We start from the raw sequence: 27,597 nt of genomic DNA, 5'->3' as shown, positions 1-27,597 counted from the left end.
CCCATGCTAGCTACGCTAATGTCACATTATATAAGATTTGTTTAGAAGCAACTTATTTAAATGGGGCCCCAATTTAAATTTTGTCTAGGGCCCGCTAGAGGCTTAATCCGGCGCTGCACGGATGTATGCTTTTCTAGAACATTTTTTAAAAATAAAACAACACAACTTCAAGTGACCAGTTGTGCTGATATGTAAATTAACTAACGAAAGAAAAGCGATTTATATTAGAGTATCAAAGAATAGAACGCCTATTTTAAAAATTACATAAATATAAACCGTTAGTAGATTTTCACAATTTTACTCAGTAGAATATCTTGAAAAGAAATTTTACAGATTACAGAATAGCACGGGCAGATGAGTTAATTAATCAAAATTTTTTTATGGAAACAGATTCTCTATCATCAAATGTCACGGCTGCCCGGGTAGTGAGGGATACATTCACAAATCCAGAATAGATTTCTATATTTTTTCAACCTGTCCGGATTCGTTCCCGATCGGAAGGATCGTGCCATCTGGTCATCAAATAACATAAACTATTTCAAAAGACGTTATAGAATCATATTAGTTATTTTACAACATTATAGATCGGATTTTATGGTCGGATAGCAGAGCGGTCAAGATGGTAGCCTCCCGCTCTGGGGGACCCGAGATCGAATTCGGACGTGGTCGAAAACTCCCCAGGGATTTTTCAGGAGGTTGTCCGACAGATAAATCGACGCCCGTCCCTCATTACCCAGTCTCTCCATTGTGGTCCTGGCCAAATTCATAATGGGCTTGCTAAAAGAGGTCCTCTTAGTGCCCATGCGGCGGAGAGTTTAAAAAAAAAGTTAATTTATTCCACAGATTAGTTTTTCCTGAGTATTTGATTATAATAACATATAATAATAATATTCTTATTAAATAATAATAATAAATATTTATATTAGAGTATAAAGTAATTAAAAATAATTTTTTATTTTTAAACGAAAAATAAAAAAATTTTATAGGTGGCGCATAGCATAAACTTCAACATTCATCAGTTGATTTAGTATAGATAGATGCTATCAGTTTTTATTTGTTTTATAGACTTTTAAATTATTTTCAGTCATTCGTAAATTTTATAATCGAAGGTAAGAGAAAGAGTATTTATTTGAAACGAAGTACGTTATACATTATTTACTTTATAACTAGAATATTCACGAGATAATTGTTTAATAAATATTTCAAAAGAGAACTTTATTGTTAATTTCATATATCAATCAGTTAAACGATTAAGTCACGACATTCTTTGAATGGCTTCGTAATTGTAAGATCTGTAAATGATTTCAAGTGTTAGGAGTCTTTTTACATGAATTTTTAATAAAGATCAATAGTAAAATTGAATTTCAGTATATTATATTATAGTAGAAGTTACTTTTAAGTAATTTGTTTACCTATTTCATACGTGTAATTTACCTTAAAGTAATTTCCACCCATGTCATATTATTATTGTTTTTTTTTCTTTTATTGATAAATTTATGCTTTTGTGATGATATAGTGATAAGTAACTCGTATAATCATTAAAATATTTATTTTGTTCAGGTAAAATATGTATTTAATATGAAATTAAATAGTATAGAAGTATATAAATTACATTATTCTATTTTTTTAAAGCCTGTTGGAAACGGAGTGGATGACTCCACTGAACACTGATAGTTGTGAGTTTTCACCTTGCCATTGGGCTGGCTATGTGTAGTTTTCTGAGTTTTCTTCATGCATGCCTTTAATATTTAAATAGGGCCAGTTTCCCTTAGAAAGTCCTCCTGGGAGGTATCCCTTCTCCGTGGATTGCCTGTGTGGTATTGCCATAAATCAATCAATCAATCAGCTTTAACTTTGAGGTAAATTATTGCTATTGTTCTACCTCATCTCACTAGTATTTTTTGTTTCCTGTTGTAAATATTTCTTACACATTTATAATAATGAAGATTTCGTGACCAAATTACATTATTACTCTTGATTAACTATTTTACACAAAACATACAAAAAATATTTGTTTTTTATTTCTATTTTAGTGTTACTTTACACTTTTGTATATTATTACAAGCATATAAAACTAATGAAAATTATAAACAGACTTTTTAACGAGTAAACGTTTCTTCTAATGATGAGTCTGGAGATCTTTATCATGTCTTCCTGAATTATTTGCAATAAACAGAGACCAAGATTTAAACAATTCACTTTATTTGTCTATTTAACAATGCATCTCAGATTGGTATTATCCAATCCCTCTTCAGGCTACAAATTTTAAATTTAAAAAACAATTTTAAAACCTTATGGCTGCCTCATGTTCTTTAAGTCTATCTGCTAATTGTCTTTTAGTCTCACCTATATAATGTACTGTATTTGTACAAGTATATCTTAACTTGTAAACTACCTATGCCACATTTAAACAATTTATTTTTGTTGAATCACTAGATTTTAAATTAGCATTAATTTTGTTTTTTGACTTTAGGACAAAAACAATGTGTTTAATGAAGTATTTTTTATATTTTTCAAAGAAAAGAAGGAAAAGAAACATAAATATTTTTCTAGTATAGTTTTAATGGCTAGAGTTAGACTTTTTAACATTTAGCATGAATAGTTAAAACTAATTTGATGATAATTCTAATATTTAACAGGTGATGTGTGTGTGAAGTATAGCACAATAGGTTTTCAATTGAATGTAAAATGAATCTTAATTGGTTGCTGTTATCACATTTTACAAGTATGAAGCATGTTTTTAATCAATATTTGAGAGAGATATTAGAATAATTTCTTGTAATGAACCAGCGCCGAATCCAGTAGGTGTGAGGCCTAATTGAATTTTTTTTTGCGGGGCCCCTCAAACTTTAAATAACAAAATTAATTAATTGTTAATTTACATATTGAAATATGTTGTTTTATTTTTAATAATAATATACCTAGATATTTATTTTTATAACATGCACTATTTTTAAATATATAAATTTTGACGTGATGTGGGACCTGATTGGCACCAATTGCTCCAATCGCCTCAAATCTGGCCCTGTAGTGAACATATTGATAACTAATAGTAAATATCATCAATTATAAGATTTTGTGTTGTTTCATTATTTTTATTGTATAAAAAGAAAAAAATTTATCTTACAGATATAATTAAAATTTATTGTTCAGAAGTGTATTCACATTTTGTATATAAAAATTTTTGTAAATAAATATAGTTATATATTTACTAATTTATATAAATTTATTAAATATAAATAACGAAAACAAGCATTAAAATTTATCACATTTTCTGAATATATGTTTTTAAACATTTAATTACACCACAGTTGCTGTATTTTTTTTCTTAAGGTGTTATCATTTATCAACATAAGAGCACACCAGTGGCTAAGTGGATAATGCACCCAAACACTAGTAGTTGGTCCTAGGTTTGTGCTTTACCAACTGGCTGGCCATGCGGAGTTTTCCAGATTTTCTTCACATTTGTAAGATCTAAATAGGGGTCATTTCACAGAAAGTTCTCCTAGGAGCACCTCTCTTGGCAGATTGCCCATGTGTTGTGTTACTTTATCTCAGACCAAATCTTATCAGCATCAGCAACCACTTTGGCAAACTTTATCTTCTGCTGTTCTTATTATTTCTGTTAATTTTGATTCAAGTTTCAATGTATCCAGCCATGATATATGTCTTGGCCATGTGTAGTGTAAATTTTCCTTCAAGTACCAATGAGATAGAACATTATTATTGCATAGATATGACCAAAATATACTGTTTTTTTTTTTTAAATAGTTTTTGAGTTTGATTATTTTCCAATCATCTTAACCTTTTTCATAGATTAAAGCTAAGTATCTTTAACATAGTGATAAAATTGAGTTGTAATGTTTACTTTTTACTCAGCTTTGAATGCATATTTAATAACAGAATAATAATTTATTGTAAAAGTTTTAGAAAATATGTCTTATGATAAAATTATATGATTGTTATAATAATAGTTTTTAATGCTTTTTGCTAATTTCTATATATACTTACTATGTCAAAAAAAAAGAAATTTCAGCTTCAGTTTTTCTACCTTTATAAGTTAATGTTGAATAAATTTACCAGTAATTGTTTTGAATTTTTTGAAAATATATGCTTTTATTAATATATAATATTTGCAATTATATTATATATATTGTAAATCTTCTATCTGAAATTTTCCAAAATCAATTCAACAAAATCATTCTAATGAAATAAATTTCATATAATTGATATTAAAATTGTGATTTGATTTCAGTTTATACCAATTTCAGTTTTATTAATTTGCTTTTATATTAGGCTCAGTCATCTATTTCATTAGTGTTTTTAATTTATTCTAGTAAAATATTTTCATTTTATTTTTTTAAAAATATTTATTTGAACTGTAAGCTTCAAAACTGTAAATATTTTAATAGTTGAATATGCTTAATTTGGCATGCAGACAAAAAGGTTTGTTTGCCCCTCCTGATCTATTGTTTGTATTATACTTAAATATTTGTTTGTATATTTAATAAGTGGTTACTTATAAATTTTAATATTGGTTTTAATAAATATAAAATTATGTTTATAACATTTAATATGAGGGCTTCCAAAATGGACATTACCATTTTCAATTCCTGTAATTATGTTTGTTATTATCTAAGAAGTACACTCACTGGCGAATCAATTATATACCCTCATGTATATTAAGTAAATGTAATTTTGCAGCTTATATTGCAAAACACTTGTGTTATGTGAGCTACCACATGTTTATAAGCTCTTGTTTAAGAATACTGTTGGTTAGTATGGTCATTAAGTTTATGAAAATGGGAAAAGTGAAGGATTTGATAGAGTTTCAAAAAGGACTGATTCTGGGTGCCCACCTCGCTGGAGCCACAATATCAAGAACTGTAGAGCTGATGATTTTTCCAAAGATGAGATATCCAAAGTGTTCAATCGGTGGAAAAATAACCTGCAGTTGATGTCTGAAAGAAGTTGGTCACATTCCTGATTAACAGTTAATCAGGAATGTGACCACATTGTCTGAAAAGGCTAGTGAGAGAAAGTCTCACTAGCCTTTTCAGACACTAGAAAAAAAAGACTTTCTCTGTGCTGCAATTGACATAAGAATTTAATGAATCTTGTCCCTGACCCATATCTACCTGAACCATCCACAGGGAACTGAAAAGAATCAGTATGAACAATTGTAGGCCTATCCGAAAATCACTGCTTTCTGCGAAAAACTGGAAAGTTTGTCTAAAGTGGTTCCAAGAACACCATGATTGGACATTTGAGGATTGGGAAAAAGTAATGTGGTCAGATGAATCATGGTACACCTAATTCTGTATGACAATAGACAGAGGGTTTGGAAGGAGTCCCATGAAGCAATGAACCCTGCTTGCCTCATTAACATGACTCAAGGTTCTGATGGGGATGTCATGGTGTGGAGTATGTTTTATTGGAACGGAACTAGTCTACTGATATTCCTGGAAGGTAGGGTGACTTCCAATGAGTACCTGAACTTTATTGTCGATCAAGTTTATCCTGCAATGTTGCATTTTTTTTGCTGCATGTGACAGCTCTTTCTTTGATGACAACACTACTGTCCATTGCACAAGAATTGTTCACTAATTGGTTCAGCAAGCATGAAGATGACTTTTGCTTCCCATCCTGGCCACCACTGAGCTCAGATCTTAATCTCATTGAGAACATATGGGACATGGTAGAATGACAGATCTGCCAGCAAAGTCTGCTTCCATCAAATCTATGCAAACTAAAAGAAAGTCTAGTGAATGCCTGGTGTACATTGGACTTAGAAGCACTTTAGCATCTTGTAGAATTCATGCCAAATTGAATAAATGAGGTAATTAGAGCTAAAGGTGGTTCAATAAAATATTAAACTGCTGTTTCTAATTCATTGGCTAGTGAATGTATGTAATGTATGCCAATCAATATAGTAACTGTCTGAGTTTCATTTCCTATCTGCATTTGAACATATTATCTATTTATTATCTTTAGGATGCTCCACAAGTGAAAGATGACCCCACATCAGAGAAAGTGTTTTTAAACTTTGCAGTTTGCAAAGTTGGAATTACTCATTATTGTGCAACATGAGTAATCTGCAATAGCTGTAGAACTGTGGCTACTGTGTGAGTAGAGACAACGGATATGCTATAGAAGTCAGGAAGAATTTGAGTTTAGATAGAGATTAGATAGCCTAATAATAGGATTTAACAATTTGGAGGGCTTATGCACTGTATGTATCAAAAATTCCTTTGTATTGGTCAACTGTTAGCATTATAATTATATGTTGGTGCTATGTGTTTGTAAGCTGATGAGGGGTCCTTGTATCCGAAATGCATCCTTACCTAAATTTGAAAGTGATTATTAAAGACTAATTTTTTTGTAAAAGATCTGGTCCTTTTTTCTGTCAGCCTTGGTGTGATAAGCCCTCCAAATTGTTAAATCCTATTATTAGTCTATCTAACTCTATCTAAATTAAAGCCGTGAGTTAAAGCGTCATTTATTATTAAGAATTTGGGTATTGGTTGGATGTACACACATTAAGAAATTGTAATGGACAAATGTGAGACTTGTACAGTTTTCAATGTTTTAATGTACATTACAAGATCTTGGATAATAATTAACATAATTACAATAATTTAAAATGGTAGCATTCTTTTTGGAAGATATTTATTACAAGTGTGTTTAAAAAATGAATTTAACTAAAATATGCATTAAAGAATAAACATATAATAAATATATTCAGTTTAATTTTTTATAAAATTATTTGCAAGAAGAAATATAAAAATAATATAAAATTGATATATTATCATTACATAGGTTAGTTATATCAAATACTTTTTAAAATAATGGATTGAAAAGAATTTCTAATAAAAAGATTTTAAAAAAACAGCAAGTTTCTATTTTAATACATATTTTCTATTTAATTTAGTGTGACTAAAATTTTGAATATAGAAATGGCTATAGAAACTCAAATTGTTTTGAAATTCAAAATAAAATAAATTATCCATTTATCAAGATGATAAAAGATAATTATCAGATGAGATATTCTCAAATCAATTTCTTTCATTTTTTCCATCAACTCTATTGATTGGCAGTTACCTGCAAATTTGGAATACTTTTATCATACATAAGAGACAGAGGTGACATATCCTCCTCATAATAATTACTGGCAAATTTTTTCCCTTTCCAGATATATATGTATTTTTATGTTATACCATACTATAAAAATTAGGATCAGAAATGAATATACTGTATACAACAGATATAACCATATTTTTTATACTCATTAAAATCCAAACAATGAGAAAATTTTCTTATGAATCATTGGTGTTAATCTCCCTATATGTATACAGATTGATGCCAATGCTTACATGATGTAAATATTGAAAAGACATTGTCATATGAATAAAACTTTTTGTTTCAATGTTGTTGTTATTAAAAATTCGAAATTTATCAGTAATTCTCAAATGAGATGAGTGCCATTTGAGAAGCAAGAAGGAGTTTTGCCAGGTGCAAGAAGGAGTTTTGGAATGGTCCAAAACTCCTTCTTGACACCTGAAAATAGTAACAACTACTCTTCTAACCTGATGTGATCCCTAACCTTTTCTAACCCCCTAACCCTTCTAACCTTGAAAGTAATTCGAAAGACAATTCCAACGAAATTCGTATTACCTGACGAAGAACTGAAGTTTGGGGTTCAAAAATGTTTGTAAAGACCTATTTTTGGGAGTTATGAGTTTGGTGAAGAAAGAATATGCACTGGTAACAGGTTAGAAGAGTAGTTGTTATTGGAATGGTCTCCAAACATGGCACTGTTTTAGATCTCTTATCTTGTAATTATCTTTGTTACGTCTAATAATTTCATAGCTGAATTAGATTGGATTAATTAGTTTTAGAAAATATTAATTTGTTTTATCTTTATCTTTAAATTGGTTTTCTATTTTCAACTGCTTTCAGTTATAACAGCAGTTCAAAACAGTGTTACTTTGAAATAGAAGGTTTAATTAATGATAACAGAAGACTAATTTGCATGCATTTAGAATTGTTCTATAACAATTGTAAATACAGTTCAAGGAAAACTTCTTTTTTAAACTCAACTTGTGATGTTATTCAAGAAATATTATCAAGGAATATTGAAAGATGGAAAAATTTTTTTTATGCTGATACATACCGTATTTTATGGACTATAAGACATACTTTTTTCTTCGAAAAACTGTTTCCAAAATTCAGGTGCGTCTTATAGTCCATAAAATACGGTAGTTGTTTCCTCAAGAATATTATGACATCACATATTAAAATCATTAACCATTCACATGGAATTAAACAAGTATAAAAAACTATTTTTTAAGAAAATATGTTCTGTATAGTATTTTATTTTGAAAATGTTTTGTAGAATGAAAAATAATGAATACATGATTGTAATTTTTCCCTTAACAGTAATTAATGTCTATATTAGACATAATATTATTTACTATATATCTTTTATATAAATACATCTTTAAAACCACACTTATCATTTATTTTTTTGTTAATGCAAACATGTTTTAATTATTGTTTGAATTTAATATTAATTTTATAACAAAGTATATACTAAGAAATATTATTTTTATCATTAATAAATGACAATATAAACATAAGAATTTTACATAAAATATATGTTTTTATGTGTTAAACATAACTTACTGTATTTATTAAAAGTAAGTATAGTATTTAAACTTACACTACATAAACATGAATAGTAATTGCTTCATGTTGTGTCAATTAAATTTTATATTTTTTTCTGGTCTGGTTTTAGTTAAAGTACAAATAATTGATGATACAATAAAAAATTTAGTAAATTCAAGTAAATACTTTCATTTTCACAATACAAGTATCTTCAGGTTGAACAAATTTAATACATAAAGAATTAATATTTCTAAAGTAGGTAGAATGAATATATAATTTGAATTTTGATTCCTACTTTTTTATTCTACCTATTTTTATAATGATACAGTAATAGAAGTGGAAATTATTAACATACTTTGTCTCATTCATATTCTATCTCATTATGTATGACCTCATACGAAGAAATCAGTATACAATAGGTCTTAAAATATGTGAGAAGAGACAATTCATCATGTGTTTCATCACACATATCATTTCCTTTATATATATATAAAATATATTATTTAGTTTAAATTATTGATTACATTCATTTGATAAACTATTATATTTCATTCAAATACTGTTTTACTGTGAAAGTTTTACAATAAGCATGTTAGATTTTTTTAAGGATTCGTATCAGAAATTTAATTTTGAAATTATTTTAAAGTAATAAAAAATGTAGTGTTTTTTTTTTTTAATATATAAAAGTTTGATATCTGAATAGTGAGGTTATGAATTTCTGAATTTAATTTGTTTCATTGTGTTGTGTAATACATTAAACCCCACCAACTTAGATTTTACATAACTTGGACAAATTTAAAAAAAAATTGTACTGTAATTTAAAATTTTTGGACAGTAGAAAAAGTATAATTAGCAAGTGTTTTTTAGTATCTGGAAGTTTTTACATTACTGTGCTTTATATTAATTGTAATTGATAAATTACTAGAGTATAAATTGCTATATGCTATACTGTCACAAAATTTTCTGAGCTCATTTCTTATAATAAATTCAGTAGCATAACCCTACTAAAGCTCAGTAAAGCTTCTGTATAGAGGTTGATTGTAATAAATTACTCTATTGTAAATTCACCTTTTAATTTTCCATGTTGTCAGAGAAAACATCGTGCTAACTTGGACTTTTGTAAACTCTGACAATCTTCATCCCCTATTAGTATGAGTTAGCAAGGGCTTTATTATATTTATGTTTAAGAACAATTTTGTAAAATTCAAACTTATTTTTCATTAATTTAAATATATCTAATTTTAGAAATTATTTATTTGTATACTAGTTGCTTAGGGTGGAACTTAGACCAGAAGTGTAGCTCTGTTGAGAGGACTTAATTCTTTAAGTATTTAATTGTCAAAGTAATTTAAAAAGTTTGGAAGAAAGTATTTATGAAAAGAAATAATTAGGAAAAAATCTATATTGTTTTACAAAACTGATTTATACACAATATTGTTTGTTTTTTGTTTTGCATAAACAAACAAATTTTTTGGCAAGCCTTCTCATGAACAGGTGTTGTACAACTGGCCATGACCAAAGTATAGAGTTTGTAAATAAACTGTAAATTTGAGTGATTGTCCTTGTGATTTTCATAGTTATAAGATACCCTGACAGCAAACTGTAGTCACTTAAAATAAATTGGTATATTTGTTCAGATGATGGGAATATGCAGAATAAACATGTCTTCTCACTTTGCACAACCAGTAATAGTTGTAGCTTCTATAAAATTTGATGAAAGGTTTTTAATGCAAAGATATGTACTGCTGCATAAATGTGGCGCACTTAAATTCCTCAGTAGCATAATAGTACAGCCTTTTTTAATGAGAGTATATGTGAAGACATACCACTTTGTTGTATGCTATTTAAATATTCAGTTGGGTATAAAAAGTCATCATCTTCCATAATAGTGTCAATTGATTTTAAGTACATGAACTATTAGGTATAATGTTGAAAATTTTTTGTTTTATCAGATCCACATTATCATTATTTGGTGCAAGACTTGCTCATTTACGTATCCAATTATGATTAGTATAATTTAACACAAAATGAGGATAAATTAGAAATGAAATAATCTTCATTGCTAATGAATGTACTGTACAATAAAAGATGATTATATGTGCATGCTTTAAATTTTTCTTTACTATGTAAGAAATAAAAATAAATAAAATACATGTGAAAACTTTCCACACTTTTAGTGGAATAAGTATGCTAATTTTTGTGAGAATTGGTTCAACCACATTTGATAAAGTTCAGGACCAAGTTTGAATTTTTTTTATATATATAAAAATTTTTAGAAATGAGTTTAATATATTGCAAAGATTTATTATCAATTATTTTGTTACATTATATTAATTATTAACAAAACAGTGATTTAGCATATAATTGCTAGTAATTTGCTGAAAATCATCATTTCAAACAAGTACTTAATACTTGTTTGAAATGATGATGAAAAAATTTATTTGGAATAAATATATTTTTACTTCAAATACTATTAATATAACATTATAATTTTTAAGATATGTTTAATTAATTGATTTTTTTAATGGAATTTTTCAGATTATGGTCATTGGTAAATTGTAATATTAAAGTGCCTTTTTTAGAAAGTTTTAACATAAAAACATTAGAAGCAATGAGTACTTTAGGAACACAATTAGATGCGAGTGAAGTTTTGGCAGCTGCATTAGAACAGATGGATGGCATTATTGCAGGTAAATTATGATATTCAGCCATTAATTTGATTTGAAAAAATTAATTTTTAATTAATTTGTTTATTGACTTTATGCATTATGATATTCTTTAAATCTGTATAAAAGTATATTTCTTTAAACAATTTTAGGTAATGGTTGTAAAGCCTTATTTTTTGACTGTTTGTATTGCTTTAAGTGTTTACTTTTTCATTTCATAAAAATTATTTTCTTTCATTCTTTATCCATTGAATGAAAAAATATATTGTGCTCCAAAATATATTTAGTGAAGAAAGTACATGACAATTAATATTTATATACTAACTACAGTACATAAAGCAGTTAGAATATAATATAAAAATATATAATAAACTAAGTTGTCTTCATTTCCATCATGTCCAACCACCAGGAAAAAAAGCAGTTTTCCCTTGTAGAGATGGCCTTTTGTTAGAAGCTATGCTTCTGCAAAATTATGTAAAACATGACAGAAATGAAAACAACTTAGTTTCCTTTATATATTTTATATTGTAAAAATACCATTTGCCTTTTTAATTGAAGTTAGAATGTAAATTTCAATTGTAGTAGTAATTAAAATAAATGCATTTTTTTCCCTAAATGTTTATTTATTGTTATATTAACAAAGATAGAAATTATTTTTTAAAGTAGGAAATTCAATTTTACAAAATGTTTTTAACTCTTACTAATATTAATAAAATGAATTATAGATTAATTTCCTGATGTAATAAGTCATGAACAAAATGCAAAACAAAGTGAAACCAAAATAAATAATTATGTAATTAAACATCAGTTTATAAAATCAACACCTCATCCAGAACCTGTTACTGGTGTGTTCTGTGAATAATACGGTTTATTACTAATGTTTTCAAACTGTTAAATAATTCTTCCTTGGGTGAAATATGCTGAATAATCAATGGAACTATGGAACACAAAAAAAAAGAATGTGAATATTCAAATTAAATCGAACGTATGCTTGATGAAAGTCATTACAATGGACATGCGCATTTTGTTTGTGTTTGTCCTCTATTTTTGTGTTACATTGGAAAACATTAGTGATAAACTGTATTATTTACAGAACACTCCAGTAACAGGTTCTGGATCAGGTGTTGATTGTTGTTGATGTTTATAAAATACTGTATTTCCTCAATTCTAAGATGTACTAAGAGTTTGAAATTGAATTTTAAGATTCTTTTTATGAAGGAAAAAGTTTAATTAACAAGAAATTAAAAAAACGACAGAAGTGTCATGAGACAGTGATGTTTCATAGTTTTACTTCCATGCTCTTCTGTGTGTAAATTAACTATTTATTTTAATGCTGTATTATAATGTTGTCTTCAAGCTATTTTAGATGTTAAAAAGGAGTTAAGATTTAGAGCTCTTTACCAGTACATTTAACTGATATAACTGTTGACCAGCAATAGCCAAAAATGTCATACCACCACATATCTGCTTGCAATATGTCTTCTGATTGTTATTTTTGAATGAAGATGTAAGGCATCATTGATTCCGAGATACAACTCTATTTTGAAGAAACAAAAAATGCATTAAAAAATGTTTCTTAAAATCAAGGAAATACAGTAATTTAAAAGAATATAAAATCACATCACAACATGCATTTTTTAAAATTAAATAATACATATTACAAAAATAATACATTAAAGAAAAGTAAATAAAATATAAATAATTTAAAACAGTTAAACTAAAATGTGCTTTCTCAATTCTAATTTGTACCTTTTATCAGACTTCTGGTCTCTAAAATTGGGATGCATGTTAGAATTGGTCACAGAGTCAACTTAATGCAGCTTCATTTGTATCATTTGCTTCTCACTTCATTTGGCAATTTACACGTACAGTAGAGCATCGATTATCCGACCCCCGATTAACCGACTTATCGGTTAACCGACCGCGTTCTAGTCGGCAAATTCAAATGTCTGCTAGTGATGTGGCGCTACAATATTTGGTTATGTCTTGGCTACATTAATATTATTTTTGTTAAATTTTTGCATGTTTTAGCTGGCAGCATTGGCTCGACCATGAAAAGGAGGCTAGTATTTAAACCAGGCCTAATACACTATACTAATAATGTATTTTTTCATACTTTTCGGTTATCCGACTTTTCAGTTATCTGACCAACCCCTGTCCCAATTGAGTTGGATAATCGATGCTCTACTGTATTAACATTGTCAGTATAGATGTGGTATACATTCCTTCATTACTTTGTTTTGGCTTTGGAATTGCTTGGTTGTCTTTTGAATCACAGCAAGCTGAGTGAATGATGTCTATAAGTGGATTACCTATGAAGCTAAGTTTCTGTAGAAAGCTGCTCACTATAATGAAGAATATGTATACTGATATTTCAGTGTGATACTATGTATTTGGAAATTTTATATTTGTGCATACCAATGTGAAGTCTTGCTGTTAAAATATTGATTGTACATTAATTTTGACTGTAATTTTGTGTAGTCTGCAAATTCTCTGTACCTGAAAATGGAATATTATTGGAAATGTAAACATTGTAAAGTGCTGTAAACCTGACAGGAAACACATTTAGGCCTATTTTGTTTTTAAAAATGCATTTATTATCATGTTTACTGCTTATCATTGCTTATTGTCATTTATAAGATAACTTTTTTAGGTTTTGACATCTCAAAAGTCAGGTGTGCATTAGATTTGATGGAAAATATGATTCTATTAGAATTAAAAAACATAGCAAAAGTAAATAAGGGGGTATGTTATCCCTTGGTATCTGTGAGGGGATTGGTTTCAAGATCTCTTAGATATTAAAATCTCCATCTCTTAAATCCCTTATATAAATTGGCATAGTATTTCATATAACCTAGGCACATTGAATGTACTGTAAATCATCTCTGGATTGTTTATAAAATCTAATAAAATATGTAAATAGTTGTTAAACTGTGTTGTTTAGGGAATAATGACAAGAAATAATTTTGTACATATTCAATACAGATGCAATATAGTATAGTACATTGTAGGTATAACTATATAGTACAGTACATGCCTGCAACAATGTAACATTTTTGTTTTTTCAGCCCTTACAGATTCTTTCAGGTCATTAAACAAAAGCAGAAATACATAGAATAAAACACAGAATTTTTGAAATAAAAGCAAATTCAAGTTTTTTTTTGGAACTGTCTGGACATTATTTTTTTGTTCGTAATTTCGTTTTGTCCGATGGCTTTTTTTATGTTTAATAATTTGAAGACAGTTCGCTCAAACAGAGATCACCATTTTTAATTCCGTGTTTAAGACAATACAATTCCAGCAACCGACCTTTCCTTAGAGGCTACTAGCTGCCAAAAACGCTAAAAAAAGTCTTTTTAAACACAAATTTTCCAATTAAAAATATAAGTTTTTATATATTTTTTTGTTATTTTCGTTATTTATGTATATTTTTTTGTTTTCAAATATTTTCAATCCTTGTTTGGTTGAATCTGTTCTAAAGGTATATTTTACATTTATTTAACTTTAATATAAGGAGTCTTTTTTAAAATTATTTTCACTAATGGAGTTAGTTTATTAAGAGTGACATTTTATCATTCATTGTAAATTTTAATTAATTAATATATTTTTTTAATCAATAATTGATATACTGAAAATGTTAATTATTAAAATATTGTTTGTTTATTTAAGCTAATTTTTAAAAATTAAATATAAAATCATTTATAATATTTCTTAACATCTTTTGGAGATTTATATTTTGCACTTGTATATTAAAATTAGTTGCTTATTCAGTTAATTTGAAAGAATTTTTTTTTTAAATTAGAGATATCATTAAACTCTTAAAAATTAATTTTCTTCAAATAATGTTGTAGATTGTTATTACATTTTAACTTTTTTAACTGTTTTGCTGATTAATTACATTATTTGCTAATTAATTAAAAATCTGTTTCAAGAATGAATTATTATTGTTATTAGCACAGTTATAATGCACATAGATAGCAAAAGAAACTTATAAACAAAATTAAGATTGTCTGTTTTCTTTAATTAGATTACAGAGTAAAATTAACCAAATTCTATGAAATATGAAAATATTTAATAAGTAAAGTTTGGACAAAAATGTCTTAACACAAAGATTAATATCTATTCATTTTCGTTCATTATCATGTATTATAAAACTTGATTTTTTAACTGTATTATTTAATACAAACTTTTTATTATATTTGATATTTATTTGTCATAGGATACATATCTGTGCAATCATTAAATTAGCTTTGTTACAACAGTGAACCTGATAAATAATTTGACAGTTCATTTGGCATTATGAATTGAATCAGGTTTATATATATATATATATATACACACACACACACACACACACACACACACACTCCATGCTGGGACACAAGCATGAGTGTCAGCTGAGAGCCATGGAGGTTCCCAGTCAGTGCTATGAGTGACTGGTGTGGTTATATCTAAATTAATTTAATAGCTCTAGAAACAAAGATTGGACAGGACTGGGTAGCTTAACTGACAATGCATCTACGCAGCAAGCAGAAGTTGTGGGTTCATTCTCCATTTTGGACCAATCCTTTCTTTTAGAATATTTTAAACTTAAATTAAAAAGTTAAATTTATTATTAAATGATGGCTTAATCACCTACCTATAGTCAAATTGCTTTATATCTAATTATTAAATTAGCATAAATATTTTAAATATTGACATCCAGACATTTGAAATTCTAGAATAAATATTAAATTACCTTGTTACAGCTTGATAAATAATCTGATCTGTTACAGCTTTTCTGTTATCTGCTTTTCACCTATAAAAATGATACAGTTCAGTTAGTAGCCAGTATATGGCTGCCTACATACAGTACTGTTTATTTTTGTCATTATAATGGGACAATGCCTAAGACCAACAAATCATTCCTGTCTATTTGAACCAGTCAAAAAGTTATTTTGTTTAAATTTGGTTTTAGAAGCTGTGGAATTTCTGCCAAATGTGCATGTGATCATTCCACTTTCTTGTATACTGTTAAAAGATTTGTTGGAATCAGGTCTCTGGAAATCAAAAAGAAAAAGTTTACTGAGGCTATCTACTGAATGTGATGATTGAATGTTGGTTTGCCATTCTTTAATATTGAGATTTAAAACATCAATGGATTTGGGACAGGTCTGGCAGGAAGACATGTGTTGATGCTTATATGAGTACTGTTAAAATAAAATAATCAACCATTCCAACTTCAGCAAAAATTCTTTAATCCTAAGAACGTTTTCAAACGCATTAAGCGTCCATCTTCAGTTACATCTTTAAATTAAATATGAAATTCGAACAAATATTACGTAAATTAACGGTACGATTACAATACATAAATAAATACATAAAAATAAAAAATAAAAATAAAATAAAATAAACAGGATTATCGTAATTTTACAAAATTATGCCAATATTTCATAAACAAAAATAAAATAAAAATAAAAATAAAACAAAAAAATAAAAACGAAACAAAAAACCAACGTGCGGTTTAAACCAATCGCGGATTATCGCAGTATTTCTTTACAATTGCCTTCATCCGTCATTAAAGATTTAAAACAATATCAGCTCTACGATTATCGTACTTCTATGTTTAGCCCAAATCATCGCACAAAAATTTCCAAGCTGCAGAAAGCCCATCAGCGTCCCTATAATTAATGCATTGCGTACTTCTCTGCGCCCTGTGGATTTCCAATTTTTCGAAAAACTTTATTGCGTGTCTCGATCTAGTAGACTTGATGATAGAGGCTTGGTCCCAAAAGACCGTGATGCCTTGCTGCTTAGCATAACTGGCCAGGACGTTACTGTCAACTGATTTTTCTACCGATCGCTTGTGTTCATTAATCCTCTTTTTTAAATTTCTCAAAGTTGCCCCTATATATACTAATTTAGAATCGAACCTACGATCCCTTAATGGTATCGAATAAATTCCTGTTAGTGAGTTACGCTCATACTTCATCTTATCATTCCTTAAAAGCTTGTATACGGTCGGATTACGTCGATAAATAACCTGCAAATTCCTACTCCTGGAAATCCTTTTAACCAACGGCTTAAGAAAAGGAATGTAATCGAGGATCACTTTTTCTCTTGGTTGGTTTCTACTCCTCCCACGTGTTCGGTTATGGTCTTTCTTAATGAGAGCATCTATTTTTTCTGTTCTGTAGCCATGTTGCAAAGCCGTTGTTCGGATGTATTGTAGCTCTTTAATTGTATCTAAAACATCGGTGCAGTGTGTGTGTGCTCTGTATCCACGAGCGAAATACTGCCATCTTGATATGCCCAGGGTCTGCGGAGTTCCTAGGGATAACGATTGGGACTGATGTCGGTTTCCGATAGACATTCGTGCGGATTTCCCCTCCTACACATGTTATAGTGAGATCCAAGAAATTAACACTGTTATAACTTTGCTGATCCAACTCTAGAGTTAAACCATAGGGGTTTTGATTCATTAAATCTATAAACTTTTTGATGTTGCGATTGTCCTTCCACACGATAAAGATGTCGTCCACGTATCTCACGTATAATAAAATATCATCCCCTACTATCGGGAGAATACTGCTTTCTAGCTTGCGGAGTACCAATTCGCAGAGTATATAAGACATAGGGCTACCCATCGGTACTCCTCGCCCTTGTATATAAGTTTTGTCCTCGTAGCCAAAGAAAGATGTGTGACATATCAAGTCCGTTAATTCCAAGATCTGGGTGTGGTACTTTGCAGCGTTCTTAATATTGGCGAATAAAAAGTCCCGCAAGGCACAAAAACAAGGAGGCAGCTTGATGGAGAGGTATAACGCCTTGTAATCCAATACCGTCAAACACTCCTCATTTATGAGCGTAACATCCTCAAGTTTTTGGATCAATTCTATCGAGTTTTTGATCGAAAACGGCGAAACTTGCATATTACTTTGTATAAATTTAAGAAGTACTTTTTCTATCTTGAACGTCGGAGCATTAAATGCCAAAATATTAAACCGAGGGTAAAAAAAGATATATTTCTAACCGCTTGGGACAACATTATTCCACCGCAGTGTTTGATTGACGCCTTGGAGCACGGCCCTTCTTTTGCTCCGACACCTCTAATACGCCCGGAAAGTATTATACCAAACGTTGAAAATTTCATAAAGGGTATGAAATTAACCACACAGGATTATTACAGATGGAAAACAAGAATATATGCCGAAAAAGTAAAACGTGACAACTCAACATATATAGTTTTCCAGCAGCGCATTAAAGAAACAAAGGAATGGCTCCAAAAAAATGATGTGGTTCTCTTAAAGGCGGACAAATCGAAAGGTCTTGTACTCATCAAACGTAGCTCGTATAGGGAAAGGTTAAATGAATACATCGATAGCACGGAATGTCATCTTGCCCCGAATAATTACTTGGAAGCATTGCAACAAAGAGTGATAAGATTCACCCTATATCCTCTAGCGAAATTGCTACATATGGATGCTGCCACTTTACAAGCTCCCAGGACTCCGAGAATGTTTGCTTTTGGAAAAACGCATAAAACAGGTTCTCAATTACGCCCTGTGGTAGAAAAGTGTAATGCTCCGACGTTCAAGATAGAAAAAGTACTTCTTAAATTTATACAAAGTAATATGCAAGTTTCGCCGTTTTCGATCAAAAACTCGATAGAATTGATCCAAAAACTTGAGGATGTTACGCTCATAAATGAGGAGTGTTTGACGGTATTGGATTACAAGGCGTTATACCTCTCCATCAAGCTGCCTCCTTGTTTTTGTGCCTTGCGGGACTTTTTATTCGCCAATATTAAGAACGCTGCAAAGTACCACACCCAGATCTTGGAATTAGCGGACTTGATATGTCACACATCTTTCTTTGGCTACGAGGACAAAACTTATATACAAGGGCGAGGAGTACCGATGGGTAGCCCTATGTCTTATATACTCTGCGAATTGGTACTCCGCAAGCTAGAAAGCAGTATTCTCCCGATAGTAGGGGATGATATTTTATTATACGTGAGATACGTGGACGACATCTTTATCGTGTGGAAGGACAATCGCAACATCAAAAAGTTTATAGATTTAATGAATCAAAACCCCTATGGTTTAACTCTAGAGTTGGATCAGCAAAGTTATAACAGTGTTAATTTCTTGGATCTCACTATAACATGTGTAGGAGGGGAAATCCGCACGAATGTCTATCGGAAACCGACATCAGTCCCAATCGTTATCCCTAGGAACTCCGCAGACCCTGGGCATATCAAGATGGCAGTATTTCGCTCGTGGATACAGAGCACACACACACTGCACCGATGTTTTAGATACAATTAAAGAGCTACAATACATCCGAACAACGGCTTTGCAACATGGCTACAGAACAGAAAAAATAGATGCTCTCATTAAGAAAGACCATAACCGAACACGTGGGAGGAGTAGAAACCAACCAAGAGAAAAAGTGATCCTCGATTACATTCCTTTTCTTAAGCCGTTGGTTAAAAGGATTTCCAGGAGTAGGAATTTGCAGGTTATTTATCGACGTAATCCGACCATATACAAGCTTTTAAGGAATGATAAGATGAAGTATGAGCGTAACTCACTAACAGGAATTTATTCGATACCATTAAGGGATCGTAGGTTCGATTCTAAATTAGTATATATAGGGGCAACTTTGAGAAATTTAAAAAAGAGGATTAATGAACACAAGCGATCGGTAGAAAAATCAGTTGACAGTAACGTCCTGGCCAGTTATGCTAAGCAGCAAGGCATCACGGTCTTTTGGGACCAAGCCTCTATCATCAAGTCTACTAGATCGAGACACGCAATAAAGTTTTTCGAAAAATTGGAAATCCACAGGGCGCAGAGAAGTACGCAATGCATTAATTATAGGGACGCTGATGGGCTTTCTGCAGCTTGGAAATTTTTGTGCGATGATTTGGGCTAAACATAGAAGTACGATAATCGTAGAGCTGATATTGTTTTAAATCTTTAATGACGGATGAAGGCAATTGTAAAGAAATACTGCGATAATCCGCGATTGGTTTAAACCGCACGTTGGTTTTTTGTTTCGTTTTTATTTTTTTGTTTTATTTTTATTTTTATTTTATTTTTGTTTATGAAATATTGGCATAATTTTGTAAAATTACGATAATCCTGTTTATTTTATTTTATTTTTATTTTTTATTTTTATGTATTTATTTATGTATTGTAATCGTACCGTTAATTTACGTAATATTTGTTCGAATTTAATATTTGTTCGAATTTCATATTTAATTTAAAGATGTAACTGAAGATGGACGCTTAATGCGTTTGAAAACGTTCTTAGGATTAAAGAATTTTTGCTGAAGTTGGAATGGTTGATTATTTTATTTTATATTGTCTCTTCAGTAAGGAAATATAGTTTTATTTATTGAGTACTGTTTGTTTTAGACTACAAAAAAGCCTGAATAGATAAAAAGCTACAAGAAAATACCACCTAAATGAACTGCAGTATCTCAGAATACTTGCTTGGATAACGGCACAAAAAAACTGGATTGTTGAACAATGAAAACATGTAATTTTCAAGGATGAAGCAACTGTGTAAATATTTCTGTTCCTAAAGGAAATAATTACGTTTGTTGCTGGATAATAGTGGTACAGGATACAGCATTATCCTGTATTTATCAGTGGTTGTTGACTGTCTGAAAATTGTTGATGGCACAACGAATTGAACCAAACTTGTGGATGTTTTGGAATTCCAAATGTTTCCACCTGCACAAGACATGGGTTTATAAAATTTTATCTTCCAGGATGATAATGCTCCTTGTCATTGGTTAAAAGTTGACAACATATTGGTTTATATGAAAGGGAATAAAAATACTTTAGTGGTTTTTGTAGTTATCAGACATTAATTATACTGAAAGTCATTGGGTGAATTTAAAAATAAAAGATTCATCAACAAAACACATTTAAAAGAGCAACTGATTGAGGCTGTAATTGCCATATGTCATTATAATAGAAAAAATGCTGTTAGCAAGCTTCTGAGTTGCATAAATTCATTAAAAATATGGTATTAAAAATAATGATTATCAATTAATACTGCACTACTGAAATAAGAATATGACTGCTTATAGATAAATGCTTTATTAAACCTTATCAGAATAGCTTTAAGCTGGGTAAGAATTCTGTAGTCTTCATATCATTTTGATGCAGTGTGATAGCATTTTAAGTATCATGTTTGATTTTCAGATTACTGGTGCAGAACTTTTGACCACTACTGTAAACCTGTTTAATTAATACAAAGATTATTTATTAATTACATTCGTAATAATAATCAATTCTTATATACAAATTAATATAATGTAAAATGATAGCTGAATAAGTTTATATGAAAATTTAAAAGTTGAATTGATTTTCTTTATAATGAGTAATTGTGTTTCATTAATAGAAATATTTAATTAATATATTTTTAGGAACCAAATTAGAATTCCATGATGGTGTAAATGATAATCACTCTTGTACATTCCGAACAAAACTGCATGAAAATCATTCCAGAACAGTCAATAATTTGCTTAAGGAGTTGCGAGATGCTGTTGAAATTTATATGGGAAATGATGCTAATGACAATAGAGCTATGAAAGAAGAAATTGATCCAGACACCAGATATTTCTTATTACGCTGGCTACAACATTCACTACCTCCTGAATATACAAAACAGGTAAAAATTTATATAGACATAAGGAAGATTATTAATATAAATTAAAAAATTTTATTCTTCAACTTTGCAAGTTTTTGTTTTGATTCCAAAAGTAATTTATTTGTTATTTTGAAATAACTGGCTGAAGTTTATAAGCATGTAAACATATAAATAAACAATAAACTCACTCAAAAAACCAAGAACGGTGCGTTATCACATATAATTACGATTTTCACAAACGTTTTCGAACATAAAAGTTCTTCATCAGGTGAAAAAACGGACAACTTATAAAAAACGTTCAATGGAACAGATTTTCGAAAGAGCCGTGCGCAAGATTTGAAATGTTACTCGTGCGGATGTCGTCACCGCTGCGCATGGGCGGAAGTGGAAACTTTCCTGTAATGTCATCCATCATATATAAGCATTTGCCATGCGACGGATAACGATAACTCCTCTTTGCTGTTAATACATTTTTTATCCCGGGCGGTTTTGTGTATGTGTACTGCCTCCATCCATCTCAAATGGTGTATAAGGGGTGTGGTGTGGATGATCCTGGCCTCGTCAAAATAAATAAATATTATAAACATAAATATAAATAAACATTAAATATTTTTAAAAAATTTTCCTGAATTACAAGAAATAAAATTATGCATCAGTAAAATTTATTTTACATTTGTGTTTTTCATGTAAAATTAATAATTATCTTTATACGAATAATAATGTTATATAATTTCAAACAAGATCTTTACATAGTCTGCCATGAAAAACCAATGAAGAAATAATGATCCTAGTTTATCTTATAAGAGTGAATATTAGTTATTAATCAAATTCATATCTTAATTATTAAAATTTACTAATTAAATTAATTTTTTACTGAGTAATTATAATATTTATTTATTGGAGGCAATGGAATATTAATTAATTAATCATTTAATAATAATAATAACAAAAATTATTCTAAAAGTTATGAGCCACCTATAAATATTTTAATTAATGTAATTAATACATCATTTGACTAATCTCATAAAGTTTTATAGTGTTAAAATTGATATGCAAAAGTTTTTTTATTGTGTTATTTACAGACTTTATATACAAAATAATCAATCAAAAATTGCATAAAAATTCTGTTAGATACATGAATGTGTGAGGAGAGGAGTTTGTTTTTTAGAACAAATGTTATAGAGAGTTTATAGTCTGGAAAAAATTACTTTTCTAGACTTCTGTTAAAAAATTTTTATCTGTAGAAGTTGAAAATTAATTATTGAAAGTTAAAAAAGATTTTTACTTTCTTGGTTGTTATATATAACAGAAGGAAAGAAAGTATAGTGATTGATCAAAAAATGATCCCAAGATTTTTACATTTTTGGACTTTGGATCTTGAAACATTGAGAAATGCAAAAAAATTTAGGGGTTTTTCTGTATGTATGGATATTTTGATGTGTGTGGGGAGGGGATAATTTTGTTTGCCCACCTTGAAGCTTCATAACTCCTGTGCTTTTTGTGAAAACTTCTTGAAATTTTTCAGGGAGATTTGCATATTATGGGATTGATGCTATTAAATTTTGGCTAAAGGTTAAGAGGATGCAGAAATTGAGGGGAGTCATGTATGATATCTTGAGTGGGTTGGACTTAATGAAGATTCTACTCATTATTATCATTTACAATTTTTTATGAAACTCATTCTACCCTCAAAATCAAGCTTTCTACCTTTTTATAATAATAATTAACAGTATAAAAACTTTTAAATAAAATATCATAACAAATGATGCCATACAATTTTTAACTCTTCCTGGGAAAGTTCTGTAACTCTAGTGTTGCCACCTGTCTGGTTTTCACCCGGACAGTCCTTTTTTAATTCATTGTCTGGGTTAACAATTAATTTTGTTTGGGATTTCATAGAAATTGTGAAATTATGATGAAACAAAGTATTAACAAATATTTTTTATAAATTTACTTTATTTTAACAGTGAAAGACTTCACACTCTCACCAAAAGTTAATTTGCCACTGACGTATGCTGCAATTTGTTGACCTTTTTTTTTTTTTCTCAGCTCTTTAAAGCTAAGTTATTTCATTTCTCAATTTAAGTTGCTCCTACACAAGTCCCTAACTGGTTTAGAACTGGTGTGCATGTTATTCTTCGCATGGTAAAATAACATTGCGCGTGTGTCAGGGACTTCTGTTTGAACAAACCTGACTTGCCGTTCGGGTCAGCAATTTTGAAAAGGTGGCAACACTATGTAACTCACTGGCTTTTTTACTGACATTTAATAATTATTTCAGTCTAGGAGGTTTCACTACATTTTTCTTGATCTGTTGTTTGTACAGTTTGTTTTTATATATATTTTTTTAATGGTTATTTCTATTATAGTTGAACATCTTTAATACTATGTTTTGAAGATATGATCTAAGTGAGATTGTGAAGTTTCTATATGACAGATGTGCAATAATTTTTTAAGTTTATTGGTAATTTCAATTAAATAGCCACTTTTAACTGTAAATTTAGATAACAGTATGTAAGAAATAATTCAGAAATATGTTTAGAAATGTGCAAATGTAAATATTTAATATAATATCAGAACTTAATTACTGTATTTTTAGTAAATAAAAATAGTGTGGTGATGATTGTTACTTCTTTTTTTCCATTAAGCATTTGTATAATTTTTATAATTCTTTCAGAATTTACAAACTAAATTATTACAGTCAAAAATTATTATAACCCAACAATTAATGTTTCAACTAGCTTCAAAATGATAAAGTAGTATTAATTATTTTGGACAAAAATGGAAATTATAAATATTAAGGTTTTTAGGATTAATATATGATATTGATACATGTTAAGATGTATTTAGCTGAAAGTCGTGAAAAAAAAATACAATTTTGAAATAAGTCTTGAATTTAAAATTGTTTGCTTCAAAAAAACCAATTTGTTTAAAACATAGTTATATTCAAGTTTTATAGAAATATACACATGTCCAAAACTTAAAGGATGAACACAGTTGTTCTGAGGGAGGAATGAATTGATCTGCACCTGAGTCACTTGGTAACGAGCTGCCAAAACATTGAGAGTTCTGTATTGCAGTTCAAGGTGAAAATATTCCACACTGACAGATTTCTCTGCCTGAGTGTTGCTAAGCACTTTGTCCATTCTCTGCCAATATCCAATTGCTTGTATGTATTTTTTTTTTACCAAAGACTTACTTTTATTGCTTTTATTTGTAAAATCTTACAAGTTGTTGTGTGTTATCCTGTGTTAGACATCAAATGATAGTTCTTGCCAAATTTGTCTGTATTCATCTATAGTTCCTTCTATTCATGTACAAATGGCAAAACTTAACAAGTGCCTGCCCGACAGTCTTGCAAATATTATAAAAAAAATTGTTTCTGTCAGAGAAATAAAAGGCTGGAATTACAAGGGAGAGTTTCAAAGTTTGGAGGAATACTATCTAATCTGTATATACCGGCTTGAGCATCGATGTTGACATCTCCCGTGCTCCAAAAAGTTTCAAATTGTTGCCTGAAGACAAGGGAAGACCAATCAGTATTCATTATTTTTTATGTTGCTTCTTCTTGTGTTTGTTCTGTGAGATGTTCATTATCTGATCATGTGTTCGTTGTCTGAACATAAAAATCTTTCGCAAAAGTGTTTGTTATCCGATTTGTTCATTAACTGATCACCCACTGTAGTTGCATTTATGTAACTACTTTGTTCCTTAACAGTTTATAGTAATGGATTCTTTGTTCGTTAAATTATAATATTATTAAAATTGTATTTGGTATCTAATACAGTATCTAATGGCTGTTCCAACTTCTTAAATATTGTTTACAAAGAATTGTTTTAAATTACAAAAAAAAAAAAATTATTTAGGGCTAAAGGAAAATGTAAAATTTTATGTATCCCTAAATATTCATAAATTGAAAATAATTAAAGAATGTTATGAAGTAGTTTTCAACAGTTCTTTCATACTTATTAATTTTTTTAATTATTAATTTGCAGTGAAACCTACAAAAGCTGGATATTGATGGGACTGTTTTGTTTTTCCACGTCTCACAGGTTTTCTGTCATTGACGGAAAGTATTTTTTCTATTGCTTTCTATTAGCTACACAAATGCTCTGAAAATGACTCTTTATGCTTTTATGTATACTTTTATGGAATTGGGTGAAAAAATAAGTTTTTTTATTTTTTTACAACATACATATGTTTACCATTTGTTACTGATGTTTGCATATATTATAAATATATTACAAATAAATAAATGACTTAAGTTCAATTTTTAATAAAACAGTCTAAGGTCAATGAGCATCAACCAGAACAATCCTTAATGCAATGGTTCAGACAGAAAAACAGAAGCATAATGGAATAAACTGATCTTACTTTTAGAAGATAAATCATTGTCCTGTCTAAGAAGATAAATTGTTCTAGAAACCTGAATGGGAAACCTCCCAATTCAGGTCTCTAGAACAATTATCTCTTAGGACAAGACAATGGTTTTCAACTGGGTGCTATGACATACTAGGATGCTACAACACTTCAAAAGTATTGTGAAATATAGTACTGAGCAGCATTATTTGTATTACTAATAGTACAAAAATTGCAATAACTCTATATTGATAAAGAATTAGGATGTTGCAAGAAAATATTATCAAGTTGGTGGTGCTGTATTAGAAAAAGGTTGAAAAACACTGTATTAAGAAATAAACTTTCAATAATAAACAAACAGGATGTATACATCTTAGACAGACAAATAGCATAGGTGTGGTTAGTATTGGAGTGTTTTTTTTTCCTTCCTTTGTCAGTCTCATAAAAACTAAATTTGGTTAATTTAATTTTACTTATTGTTAATATAGCTTTTCTCTGTGTTTTCTTTTTTATGCTCATTTGTTATAATTTGTAGCAACCTTTAAACTTATTTTCAATTTTATTATATAGCCAAAATATGCTTATTTTTTAAAATTAATTTATTGTAATGCAAAAATGTAGAACAAGAGAGTTTCTAGCATTTGCGTCTATATACGGGGGGTGCAAAAGTAGGTATACAGTAGTCTCACATTAGTGTTATGATGCTTAATTCATTAAAATTATTAGCACATTAAGTTAGTTGCCCTTAGTTTTGATATTTTTGGCATCATTAATCATAATATATTTACCTTTCTAAACCTATCTAAGCCTCTATCAAAGGTTTAGATAGGTGACCTTTGTTCCAGAGTGTGCATGAGTGTCTGCTCTCAATTAGATAAGTGTGTGAATAACGACAGCAAGCAGTTTGAGTACCTGAGGGATTAAGGCTGTGCTTATTATTACATGTGTGTGTAACATTCATTTGTTTATATAATAAATGCATTGAGTATTGTGCTTGTTTTCTTTTTTCAAAACTGTATACCTTTGCACCCCCTGTATATTCCTCCATATTTGAGTTGCAACCACACGATTTCTTTCCTTCTGTTTGTCTCGTAGGTTTTGGCATTCAAATAGAAAATTTGTCAGGTTAATGTAATTGTTTTATTAAAACATATTTGAACTTTTAAACATACTTGTGAATTTGAATTTTAAGTACTGTAAATTCCACATACACTGCAAGTCAAGTTCAGGTATTCTTAGTTCAAGCCAGTATTTT

At 29.4% G+C, this 27,597-nt stretch overlaps 1 protein-coding gene across 1 annotated transcript; it reads left to right on the top strand.

The window, feature by feature from the left end:
* Positions 1-982: 982 nt before the first annotated feature.
* On the top strand, positions 983-24,612 carry LOC136989289 (liprin-beta-1-like). Its single transcript, XM_067287410.1, has 4 exons — positions 983-1,109; positions 11,206-11,357; positions 21,760-22,004; positions 24,353-24,612. Exons 2-4 carry the CDS (start codon positions 11,279-11,281, stop codon positions 24,377-24,379), a joined length of 351 nt encoding a protein of 116 aa, XP_067143511.1. The 5' UTR covers positions 983-1,109; positions 11,206-11,278; the 3' UTR covers positions 24,380-24,612.
* The last annotated feature ends 2,985 nt before the right edge of the window (positions 24,613-27,597 follow it).

This window comes from Centruroides vittatus, unplaced genomic scaffold (assembly GCF_030686945.1).
Source record: "Centruroides vittatus isolate TY-2023 unplaced genomic scaffold, ASM3068694v2 scaffold_464, whole genome shotgun sequence".
Taxonomy (NCBI): domain Eukaryota; kingdom Metazoa; phylum Arthropoda; class Arachnida; order Scorpiones; family Buthidae; genus Centruroides; species Centruroides vittatus.
The sequence above is the reverse complement of the archived record's forward strand: the minus strand, read 5'-3'. Positions and strand labels throughout refer to the sequence as shown.